Source organism: Cydia splendana, chromosome Z, assembly GCF_910591565.1.
Source record: "Cydia splendana chromosome Z, ilCydSple1.2, whole genome shotgun sequence".
NCBI classification, from domain to species: Eukaryota; Metazoa; Arthropoda; class Insecta; order Lepidoptera; family Tortricidae; genus Cydia; species Cydia splendana.
The window spans coordinates 41,818,379-41,831,189 of record NC_085987.1 but is presented as its reverse complement, the minus strand read 5'-3'; the positions used below and the strand labels follow the sequence as shown (position 1 = coordinate 41,831,189).

At 41.5% G+C, this 12,811-nt stretch overlaps 1 protein-coding gene and 1 long non-coding RNA gene across 3 annotated transcripts in view; both read left to right on the top strand.

Annotated features, from left to right (window-relative positions):
• LOC134804163 (uncharacterized) overlaps positions 1–12,811 on the top strand; it is a 157,235-nt gene that overhangs the window by 130,606 nt on the left and 13,818 nt on the right. The window lies entirely within an intron of this gene.
• LOC134804070 (TGF-beta receptor type-1) overlaps positions 1–12,811 on the top strand; it is a 34,065-nt gene that overhangs the window by 7,436 nt on the left and 13,818 nt on the right. For both annotated transcript variants that reach the window (XM_063776971.1, XM_063776970.1), the window contains exons 4-7: positions 6,615–6,860; positions 7,185–7,415; positions 7,665–7,832; positions 8,273–8,445. In XM_063776971.1, coding sequence (XP_063633041.1) covers positions 6,615–6,860; positions 7,185–7,415; positions 7,665–7,832; positions 8,273–8,445 — 818 coding nt within the window. The remainder of the gene's footprint in view (positions 1–6,614; positions 6,861–7,184; positions 7,416–7,664; positions 7,833–8,272; positions 8,446–12,811) is intronic.

Genomic DNA, 12,811 nt, shown 5'->3' with positions numbered 1-12,811 from the left:
ACACAAGCCATTCAACCTACGGACAACACGACCACTTCCAATAGTTAAAGACGTCATAAACCAGACAACGTTTGTTGTGTATGTATATAGATATATGTATGTATATATTATTAAGGTTATTATAACATTTACTAGATCCATCACCTGTCAGTATACCATACTTCACAGTTTGAACTCATTCTTAGTTAGGAATTTATTCAAAATATCACCAAATGTGGAATAAACTAGGGTTAGGAGGAAGTTAATATTTATTGGACGGCTTATCTCACGTGGGAGAAAATCATATATTGGATGACGTATTAAGGGGCATTCCAAAAGTATATGGCTAGTAGTACCTTCGTCCAGTCCACACTCACAGATCGAGCTGTCCCTTATTCGCATCTTGGCCAGGCGCACTGGCGACCAAATGTGACCAAGTCGTAATCTGATAATATTCGAAGTTGTTACCTTAGAATAGCCTTTGTGCTTGAAAAACCAGGGTTTAGGAGGGATATTTGGTTGCAAGTTACTGTAGTGTTGACCCTTGGCTCTACGTGAGAGCTGCCATGATTTATTCCAATTTTCAAAAAGAAGACATCTTATCGAAGATCTTATGTCTCGAGTAAAGCATTTTTGGTCAGAAGCGAAACTCTGGTGTATGGCAGATTTTGCACATTGGTCCACGACCTCGTTACCAGTTATGCCTGAGTGGCTAGGGATCCATGCCAAGACTACTTGCAAATTGGCATCATGGCATTCTCTAAGTTTATCTTTTATTTTTAAGGTAAGGTAGAAGTTATCCTTGGAGTGAAATGGTAGTCTATTCAGGTCCTGTAGGCAGCTCAGAGAATCAGTCAAGATTATACTTTTGTCTTGATTATGCGATTTAATATAGGTGATAGCTTCATATAGAGCGACTGCTTCGCCGGTAAATATTGAGGCTTGTGGGGGGCTTTTATTATTAAGTACTATTTTATATTTTGGGATCCATACCGCTGATCCTACAGATTCTGTTGGGTTTATTTTAGAGGCATCTGTGTAAACCTGTAGCCATCCCTTAAATTGTCTGTCCATAATTTGGTTAAATACTGTGTTTGCATTGGGAGTTTTTTTAGAAATTCCCAAGTCTAAGACGACTGTGGGTTGAAAGACTAATATGTCGTAATTAAAGCAGAATATTTGATTCTTATCAAATTGGTAGGAATTTATATTGCAGTATTTTTTGTAAGATTTAATTAATGGGGGGAGTTCTTTATTTTTCCAGTAATTAGAGTCAGGAGATATATCCATTAGGGCTTTACATTTTGCTAGCAGTGGGTGATTCTCATATTATAACACTTTAAACTCTCGCGTTTTGTACACATATTTAATTACACATGAAACCAGCGGATATATCTTCGGACCAGTGTACGGATACTGTGAGTGTTGCGTGTCGTGCCGTGGACAATAAACATTAAACTTTAACGGGTAGCTGCAATTTCTTTGTCTACCCCGAACATTTTTATAAACTAATTTCGGGTAGTTTAGTGGTGTTTTATTAATATCTCCGTTGACATTTGTTGGGACGTCAGTCTTTCCGTGACCACAGCTGGTGCAACTCAGCTGAAACGTCGGAATTAAAGGTAAAAACAATGAAATTATATCGCGGTAGACCCGTTTGTGTAATTAAATATGATTCTCATATTGTATTATATTCATAAGAAATCTATCGGCCAAGTACTGTCTACGCATTATAAGAGGGGGGTCTAGACATTCCACTTGCAGAGCATTTATTGGAGATGACCTCATGGCACCAGTCACAATTCGCAGGCACTTAGCCTGGATTCTATCCAGTTTGCCCAGTGCTGTCATATTACAGGGTTCCAAAATGAAGCTAGCATAGTCAAAGTGGCTTCGAACTATAGCATTATATAGAATTTTCTGGGTGTACGGATGAGCCCCCCATCGTACGCCAGACAGTGAGCGCATAGCATTAATACTTATTTCGCATTTTTTTGCAATATAGTCCAAATGGGGTTTACCAGTCATTTTAGAATCGAGCAGAACTCCCAGAAATTTTACCGAGTTAACAATTTCAATTTCTTGACTCTCCAAGGAGAGTTCTATAGGTGGGATATTTTTTTTACGAGTGAATACTACAGCTTTACATTTGGGGACGGATAGGGAGAGTCCATGAGCTTCAAGGTATTCTCTTAGGTAGAACAGGGCAGAGGCCAATCGGGACGAGCAGTCTGCAAACGATGAGGAGTTTTTGTATAGGACTATATCGTCCGCATATTGCAAAATATTGCAGAAGGAGTCTACCGTGGGTTCCAGATCATAAGTGTAGAGACTATATAGAATGGGGCTGAGGACGGACCCTTGGGGGAGACCCTGCCATACTGGCCTGGGCGGAAGAACATTGCCATTTGAACGGACACATATGTATCTGGCCATAAACAAATTGCTAATTACATTTGTCAATCTTGAAGGGATATTTAACCGTTCCATTTTTTGTTTAAGTAGTGAGAAGTTGACATTATCATATGCTGCTGCAATGTCCAGGAAAACCGCTATAGTTTGCTCATTATTGCTAAAGGCCAGCCGAATATCTGTGGTTAGAATGCTGAGACTGTCAACAGTGCCCCTACCCCTGCGAAATCCGAATTGCGAGTTAGCCAGTATGTTACGGTTTTCAAGAATCCATTCTATACGATTTTTGATTGCATGTTCCATTATTTTAACCACAACTGAGGAAAGTGCTATTGGGCGATATGACGAGGCTTCTTTTGGGTCTTTGCCGGGTTTTAGTAAAGGAATGATGATTTGAGTTTTCCAGGGTTCGGGAACAGTACCGGTGATGAGAACATGGTTTATTATTTTCAGTAAGTACTCTTTGGTGGTTTTAGAGGATTGGGTTATAAATGAGAACGGTATCCCATCGATGCCAGGAGAGGAGTCCTTTAGGTGGTCCATAGCACATAATAATTCTGGGTAGGAGAAAAGGTCATTCATTTTATCTGTGGTCTGGTCCCCTGGTATGGATTGCGGGAAGAGGTCTTCATTTGGAACAAAGGGAGGAGATAATTTATCTATAAATGCTGGTAGCCAGGTATTAGTATCATTGCATAAAGAGTCATTAAAAGTTTGATTCCTCCGGAATGCCTTTATTTTTTTCCATACTAGTGAAGATGGCGACCTTGGAGATAGGGACTTACAGAAACTGGACCACCCTTCAGCCTTTTTTTTTGCAAGCAGCCTCTTGGATCTAGCCTTCGTTTTTTGTAGGTTTAGGAAGTTTTCCATAGTGAGATTTTCAGAGTAGATTTTCTCTGTTTTTTTACGGTCTTTTATTATATTTGTACACTCCAAGTCCCACCAGGGGGGAGAAGGAATCTTGCGGGATTTTGTGTTTTTCATAGGAATAGATTCATCCGCAGACTGACAGATGTGCTCTATAAAATTAGTGTATAATTCTGTAAAATTATTGTGGTTAATTTCAGGCATTGCCTTTATTCTATTTTCTAAGTTAGAGGAGTATTTATTCCAGTCCGCCTGGGCCGTTTTGTATTTTAGAAGTGGTTGGGGTATGTGAGCCGGGGGGCAGGGTCTGAGGATGGTGGATAATATAGGGAAGTGATCACTGCCATATGTATTGTTTAATACTTTCCAAGAGGTTAAGGAGGCCAGGTTTGCGGAAGCTAGAGTGAGATCCAAAGCACTAGGGTTTTGCAGCGGAGATGCCCTCCTAGTATTTGATCCATCATTCAGTACACATAAATTTAATTCATCAACCATGTTTAATAGGAAATACGAATTAGAATCGCACATAGGGGAGCCCCAGAGCGTGTTTTTACAGTTAAAATCTCCTAGTATTATATATGGTCCAGGAACGCTGGATATTAATGTTTGAAGTTCTTCTATTAAGTTTCTATTTGGTTTAGGAATGTAAACTGATATAAATGTAATGTTGAGTACTTTAGCAGCAGTAATAAAGAGTTCTGAACTGTGATTTATAAGGGGGAAGGCTGTGTATGTGTAATTTCTGTTGATGAGCAGGGCGCACCCTGCACCATTTCTTCCATCCTTTCTGTCATCTCTAAAACAGGCATACCCTGGGATCCTGAAACGAGAGCCAGGCTTGAACCATGTTTCAGATATGGCAAAAAGGACAGGTTTGAATTTGTTAATTAGGTGAATTATTTCGGTTTTTTTATTGTTAGCACTCTGTGAATTCCATTGAAGGATCCTGGGGTCCATATTTTGTGATAAGGGGGAGTATAGGCTGTAGTTGATGTATAACATTGTTCGGTAGTGTGGACCCACTTTTCAGTATTAAGTTAACTAAATTGACTAAGGCTGCTGTGAGGGTCTCCAGAAGGTATTCATTTTGGGAGGCATCTCCTTTGTTATCATTATTGTTGAGGGCACACCCATTAGGCATAGCCGTCTGTGGGTCTCTGACAATGTCCCTATGTGCCCGCATGTTGTAAGATGGGGCGAGAGGTTGGCGGGGTTTAGGGGCTTTATATATTGTTTTGGTGTAGGACCTATGAAGATTTTGAGAAGGACCTGCGGGTTCTTCTATGTAGTTAGGTATTGGAGCATAATGTACCGCTGGTGCCATTCCAGTGAATCTAGGGGGGGGTTCAAACATCTTCTGGGACATTTCTGCATAGCTCATACGTATTGGGGGGAAGCGTTTGGAGGCCTCCAGGTAACCTAGATTTTCTTCAGCCATTAGTATTTTGATGGATTTCTGTCTTTTATGCTCTGGACAGATTGGGTCAGTCGCCTTGTGGCGACCTGAACAGTTAATGCAGGTAATCTTATCACCGGTAACATTGCATGATTCACCCGTGTGATTTTGAGCACAACAGTAACATGTGGGTTTTGATCTGCATTTAGCAGCAATGTGACCAAATTTACAGCATGACCTGCATTGGATTATGGGGAGGTCGTATACTTTTACCGGCATGGCCATATCGAAGAGATATATTTTTTCCGGAAGGTCTTGAGAGTGAAAGGTTATAACAATTGTCTTGGAGGGGACCCACTCTGGTGGCTGGCCCTCTCTGTGAACCTTACGGGACAGTCTTCTAGCTTTCATGATGATGCGGAAACCGAAACTTGAGGGGAACTTGATAGCGTCAACAATTTCATCAAGAGTCCAGTCTGTGGGGATATCCTGGATGACCCCCATTCGAGTAACAAGAAACCTTGGTATGGAAGCAGCTAATTTGTTTTGAGACAGCTTGTCTGATTTGGTGAAATTATTAGCCAACTCGGCCGTTTTGAAAGACACAGATACTTTATTACGTCCAAGGGATTTAATTGATCCTTCGATAATACCATCGACTCTATTTTTGTGTAATAATTGGGCTACTCTAAGTGCTTGTAAGGTTAATCCCGCGGAAGGGTCTGGCTCAACTCTGTTAATGTGAACTACGAACGGTCCTTTGTCTGCCTCTGAGTATTTTAGTGGAGGATCGGAATCGTTATAGCCAGGGGCCACATATGTTGTTTGATTAGAATCCCCCGGGGGGTGTGCTTTTTTGGCCTTTGAAACGGTATCGTTTTCCGATCCCCTTTTGTTCGAGGTAATTTGGGAGTCCATGGGCGTCGGCTCGTGAAGGGAGGAATTTGCATTCTTACCCTCATTTGTTTTTTGTGAGTCCAAATCACCTTGTATGATGGCGTCGGTGACCCCCCTATCAGGGGGGTCGGTTTTACCCATAATTACGCTAATTACTTACCCTATTTCCGTGTGTGTTAGTACCTTATCCACCAAACTATCACTACAGGTAAAAATTATGCTAATCACGTCCACCGAAAACGCTTTTCTCTGACTAAGGAGCCCGAGCACGTGTGTACACCAACGCAGTGACACAGTCTTAGGGTAGGTACATCACACGTTTAGGGAGGGAGGGGGTCAAGAAAATGTGACATGTTGTGACAAGGGGGAGGGGGGAGTCACAAACTTTGTGACGTCACTTTAACTTCATCAGTAGCCGAAAATTTATTTAAATTATTTTATTCGCTGTACTGTAGTTCAATTACAAGTTTTTGGAACGATAATCGTTTTTATTAGTTTAATTTCTTTCATAGGTAATCAGTTTTGGGTTATAAAATTACCAATATTTAAAAATTATTTCGATAAAGTAAATAATAATAATACCTACTTACTTAATTTGATTTGCCGATTTCGTGGAAAAAATGTAACGTCACACCAGGGGGGAGGGGTTTGTCAAATATGACCAAGTGTGACAAGGAGGGGGGAGGGGTCAAAAAACCCTGAAATTCGTGTGACGTAATTAATGGATGACCCCTTACTCTTATAGTAGAGCCTCTATTATCCGCACCCTAAATTATGCGGACGCTTACTTCTTATTCTTTATATTTTAAAGTTAATTTGTACTTCAATATACTGTAGGTACTGTTAAATCGATTGCTATATTTGCTATATAAAATTGCGACAATTTCTGCTTTTATTGTTGTCTTATGATTACTTTAGTTATAATTATAACCTAGTTTTTAGTATGTCAGACTGCGTAATAAAATTCATTTTTATTAAATATCTAATTTACTCGCAACTGAATTGAGCATTTAACGTGGAACAACGTAATAGCCCCGAATAACATGTTACTCTCCCAAAGACACGACACCCAGCGCGGCGGCATGGCAAGTGGTGCCCTGGATCATTGGCCTCATGGTACTGGGCATTTGCGCCGCCATAAGCTTCTGGTGGGCCAAGAGGTCGCGAAAGATGCTCAAGAGAGGCCTGGGCTCCAGGCCGCTGTTCCCCGCCGAGGACTCGTTGTGTGAACCGAGACATCCGATACTGGGGGGAACGGCTACTATCAGGGATATGATTGAGTTGACGACCTCTGGATCTGGATCAGGTGAGTCAATTACGTGCGACTCTTTTGGAAATGAAGACACCTGCTTGTAGCCCTAAAATCGAGAGCCAGCGAAGTGAGCATAATAGTTCCCAATGCCCCTAAAACAACGCCGTTGCACAGTTTGGAAACCCCTGATCTAATCAATTTGCAAGTCTGGTAATATCTTATGGTAGGCTTATTTGCTCCTCGACTGAAATTGTCGACTTCTAATGACCTTAACTATCACAAGCAGGAAAAATAGATTAAAACCTATATTAGTGTGTGACTGACATTTTTGGTTAGTTGGAGATATACGCGTAATACTCATAGGATTCGGTTTGCCAGGTCTCCCCCTACTGGTCCAACGTTCCATCGCCCGCCAGATCCAACTGGTGGACATCATCGGCAAGGGCCGCTTCGGCGAGGTGTGGCGCGGCCGCTGGCGGGGCGAGAACGTCGCCGTGAAGATATTCTCGTCGCGCGAGGAGTGCTCCTGGTTCCGCGAGGCCGAGATATACCAGACTGTCATGTTGCGACATGAGAACATACTCGGGTTCATCGCTGCTGATAATAAAGGTAAGGTCACCTGTTGATCTAACATTCCGCTGCTCCGATCCCGATGGAAGCACAGTTGGCAAAGTAGATAAAATGTAGACGTAAATATATCATGTTTCTTAAGTTGGATAATTGCTTTTTCAAGAAATCCGAATACAGCCTTTGATAAAGTGCCTAACTTTGAAACTATTTGGGATTACAAGTGTCAAGATAAGTAATAATTGTTCCACATAAATAAAAGGGAATGATGACTCGACTTCATTTGTTCAGACAACGGCACATGGACACAGCTGTGGCTGATCACCGACTACCACGAGAACGGGTCGCTATTCGACTTCCTCACAGCGCGTACCATCGACTCGGCCACGCTCGTCAAAATGGCGCTCAGCGTCGCCACCGGCCTGGCGCATCTGCACATGGACATCGTCGGCACTAAAGGTGACAGTACCTATCCGCTGTTCGACTCCCTGACGGTGCCATGGACTCGGCCACGGCCACTAGTCAAGATGGCGCTCGCAGCCAGCCTCGCGTACACAACACACCCATACTGTCATGTTGCAGGATGGCATAGTTACTTTATAATTGAATTCTTTGATAACGTGCCCATGCATTTTGCAGCTCCCTGTACAGATAGGACCAGAAATTTCGTTAATACAATTATTATTTTTATTATTATATATTTTGTTCAAGCACAATCACAGATATAGTACTAAATAATAGTACTAGGTACAGAAGACTCACTCTCTAACAAGCTTTTTACTACCTGTAGCAAAGCGACGAAATCGCGGAGTGAGCCACGCCTGGCACAATGACTCAGAAAACTGTGTAACAATGACGCGCAGTTACTATCATTGTTAAAATCCGTTACTGTTGCACAGGCAAGCCAGCCATCGCCCACCGTGATCTCAAATCGAAGAACATCCTAGTGAAGAGTAACCTCACCTGCGTGATCGGTGACCTCGGGCTGGCGGTGCGGCACAACGTGTCCAGCGATTCAGTGGACGTGCCGTCGACTAATCGCGTCGGCACCAAGCGGTACATGGCGCCGGAGGTGAGGCATATATAATTATGTACTGATAATTAGTGAATCTTAGCTTATCTCGTTGCAGTAGGGGCTACCAATAGTTAACTGGCTCGATGATAAACTGCAACAGAAATAGTCATATGGGGGTTTTCGGAAAAAAGTGTACAGATGTAGTGCATAATTGTTTTCCATCGTATTTTCTCGGAAACATTAGTTAGAATAGAATTCATTTTTAGTAATTGGCCGCCCTAAACTAAAAATGAATTCTATTCACCTATAAACAGAATTCTTTTTAGTATAATGTTTCAATAACTGGCCAGATTTTTCGATAACTGGGCACCTATTCATAGGTGAATAGAATTCATTTTTAGTTTAGGGCGGCCAGTTACGGGCGAATTACCCTATTTGTCATGCTACTTCAGTCAACGTCAGTACTTTTTGTACCGAGACTGACTGAAATAGCAAAGCACGTTCGTACGTTTCCGTGAAAATACGATGAAAAATATTGATGCACTACATCTGATCTGTATACCATTTACTTTTTCCGAAAAAAATAACCTTTGGGTTATTTTTACTAAGAATCATGAAGACTATTGATTAAAAGAAAGAAAAAATGGGTCCCCAGTTTTTCATACTAAATTTGGGAGTCAGTTTGTGACTATTCATACATTATGTATGAAAATGCATCACAAAACTTTTTTTTTTTTCAAATCCATAGGGATCGTGATTCTGAGTAGAAATAGGTAACCCAAAAGACGATATTTTTTCGAAAATGCTCCTACCTATATATACTAAAAAAAAGTGACCAAGCCCTCCAGTGGCCGAGGCAGGAACCGAACCCTGGACCTCTTGGCCACCCGGCCACGGCGGTATCTGTCCCAAATTTTCCAGTATATGATCTTTGAAAGGCTTTATTCTTTATTCGAAAGTACATCAGACAAAATCTGCGGCCATACTTAACCTTCAAAAGGACTTCATAATTGCAAATTGGTTTGTTTACGTATGTGAATATCCAGACCTATCATCGCGCACGGTTTGTGCCAGATTATGTCCCCCGCGTTACCTATCAAAGTGCTTATCAAGTTAATGAGATGACTGATTAGATATAGATACCGTACCTACAATTGCATCACAGATTTACTTAATAGATGGATCATAACAGACCACCCGGTCATCACATATTGGTAGGATTCCATTAAATAAAAAATTGTCTAGCGTTGTCCCTTTAGGTTGGCTTAAAACGCAGAAAAAAGTTTTAATACACGAAATAAAATGCGTTTGTATAGCCCGTGAAACGCTTCAGTTTTCAGTCCAGTTTCCACGTTTAAGATGTTCTTGTGTAAATTACAAATATCGACAAGAAATAGTTCTAAATGTAAACGTGGGCTATGTATAGGTATACCACTTATCATAGGCGGTTGGTAAAGCAGTTACGCTGAGTTCATAGCAGAATGTACATTAATTTATAAACATGATACAAATCAGTCGCATGTAACCTTTTAACCGCTTCAGTTAAATGTAATGTAAAAATGCTGTAGGATACAATTCACTAGTGTGGGTTGCGGCGTAGGATTTTACAAATAAAAGACCGCCTACGTAATACTAGTATCGACGTACTACGACGTACTGGTGATAGTCGGACCAAGCTCACTTATATAAAGACCGCCTACGTAATACCTACCTACTATAGTTTGTTTTTTTAGCATTAGAAAGAAGCACAAAGAAGGTAAGCGATTTTGACATGTCTTTTAATTGAAAAACGCTTTTTAAAAATCAGTAACTATTACTTATGAAAGCAGAAGAATATAAATGATCGTATTAGATTCATAATTGTTACATATTTGCAGTGACTAATTTTTAAAACGTGTTTTTCAATTAAAAGACACATCTAGATTGTTTACCTTTTTTCTAATGCTAAAAAAAACGAACTATACGTATTGGTGATAGTCGGACCAAGCTCACTAATATAATGACCGCCTACGTAATACCTACTACGTATTGGTGATAGTCGGACCAAGCTCACTAATATAAAGACCGCCTACGTAATACCTACTACGTATTGGTGATAGTCGGACCAAGCTCACTAATATAATGACCGCCTACGTAATACCTACTACGTATTGGTGATAGTCGGACCAAGCTCACTAATATAAAGACCGCCTACGTAATACCTACTACGTATTGGTGATAGTCGGACCAAGCTCACTAATATAAAGACCGCCTACGTAATACCTACTACGTATTGGTGATAGTCGGACCAAGCTCACTAATATAATGACCGCCTACGTAATACCTACTACGTATTGGTGATAGTCGGACCAAGCTCACTAATATAAAGACCGCCTACGTAATACCTACTACGTATTGGTGATAGTCGGACCAAGCTCACTAATATAATGACCGCCTACGTAATACCTACTACGTATTGGTGATAGTCGGACCAAGCTCACTAATATAAAGACCGCCTACGTAATACCTACTACGTATTGGTGATCGCCGGACCAAACTTACTTATCATGGCATTTGCAATAACAAAGTATGGTAATTTCATCATTGTCAAATTTCAACGAAAATTTTACGTTTATAACGACACTTTCACACTTCAAGCCGATGCAAAGTTAGCTTAGATGGACTCTATAGCATGTCTTCCCAAACGCCTCATAATGCAATGTCTGTGGGAAGTAGTCTATGTATTTCATATATTGTAATAGCCCGTGTTTCGTATCTCTCTGATAACATGGCATTCTCTTTCGGGGTGAATGTCAACAGTAGCCTGAAACTAAAATGCAGTAAGTAGTTTAAAACTTTTATTGAAATTTCTATGGTGTGATTATGACATTAAGGTCCATTAAAGATTGACGATCCAAATGAAAGCAGAAGTGACCCTGTGACAAGTATGTTACCTACTAAAACCTCTTATCAAATTACCATACACATAATCTAAATAATCCATGTGGAGGAATGATGAACTGGTAAAGCTTTGTAAGGCTTGACTGGACGCTCGAAGCGGAGCGTTCGGCGGGGCGTGCAGCGTGGCGTCGGGCTCACAAGTGATTTGAGCAGCGTGCACTAAGGCTGCTCCTATACGTTTGCATTTGTTTAACATGTACACCGCACGCCCCGCCCCGCTGCACGCTCAACTCGAGCGTCCACTCAGGCCTTACACTTACACTTACGCCGCGGAAGCGGGTGTGCGCGGGCCTGAGCGGGCGTGCACGGGCGTGAGCGTGACCAAGCGGGTCCGCGGCGCAGTATGAATGCTCGGCGGTGGGGCCTACGTAGTCTGTATTAAGGTCCATTTTAGGGCGCGGGACCGGCCATGCGCGGGCGAGCGCGGGTCTAAAATACTTACTTACTAGTTTGGCGTGATGACCGAAAATGAGTCTTTGCATCCAACCTTCGAGCAACACGGAAGGGAGGCGGCATTCGCACTATTTCCCCTCTGCCTAGGTACAAGATCAACTGATCTAGCGCGGGTAATACAACTAGTTGCGCTCGGATTTTACACTAGACCGAATCCAGACGCGCGCGTGAACACAGCAGTAAAAATACCTAATTGCTCGGTTTTTTGTTGTAAAAAGAGGTCGGGGACATCAAATTTACAAAAAGAAGGTGTTACATTTCACATGTAATATTTTTTTTTGCATATCATACATTTAATTACATTATAACACAATTATTACATTTTAGTCTCATGTAATTGTTGGATTTATCGATTTTGCTCGCCCAGTACAAATTGCATGGTCGAGCGACAAATCCGACTTCTCGTCTCTCAGAATACAATAAAATTCTTCGACCAAAATGTGTCAGTGTCTGACTCGTCCTTACTCAAAAAGAGATCGAGGTTTGCAAGATTTGTCTTTGACGTGTGTCATTTTCTATGTATTTGTGTCGTCATTACAGATAAGATTTTGTATGTAAGTGTGTGAGAAGAGCGACTGTGTGCACCTTTCCCCCCGCAAAAAATGGCAGAAAGATTTGTACGGTAAGATATTGCTTGGGCCTCTCCCTTCCGACGTGTCGGAAGCCGGTGTTGCTCGAAGCATCCAACACAAGATCACGCCATTTTACTCAGTCCTGCGCGGAATCACGCCAGTTTTCACTGACGCCGAGCTCCCGGAGATCTGCCTCCACTCGATCCGCCCACCAAAACTTAGGGCGACCTACAGGACGGCATTTACAGACATTTTACCCTACATTTTAGAGCGGGTCTAAAATGAAAAAATAAAATGGAGTCGCTCGCGGGACAATACACGTGGGGTAATTTCTTAGCTCTTATTCTAGTTGGTTAATTAATGAGAACAAAAAGACTGTTGATGAGTTCATGCTATAAGAGTTAAATCTTATTCGTGTTAAATCATCAATCATCATACCCTTTAAAGATAAGAGTTGG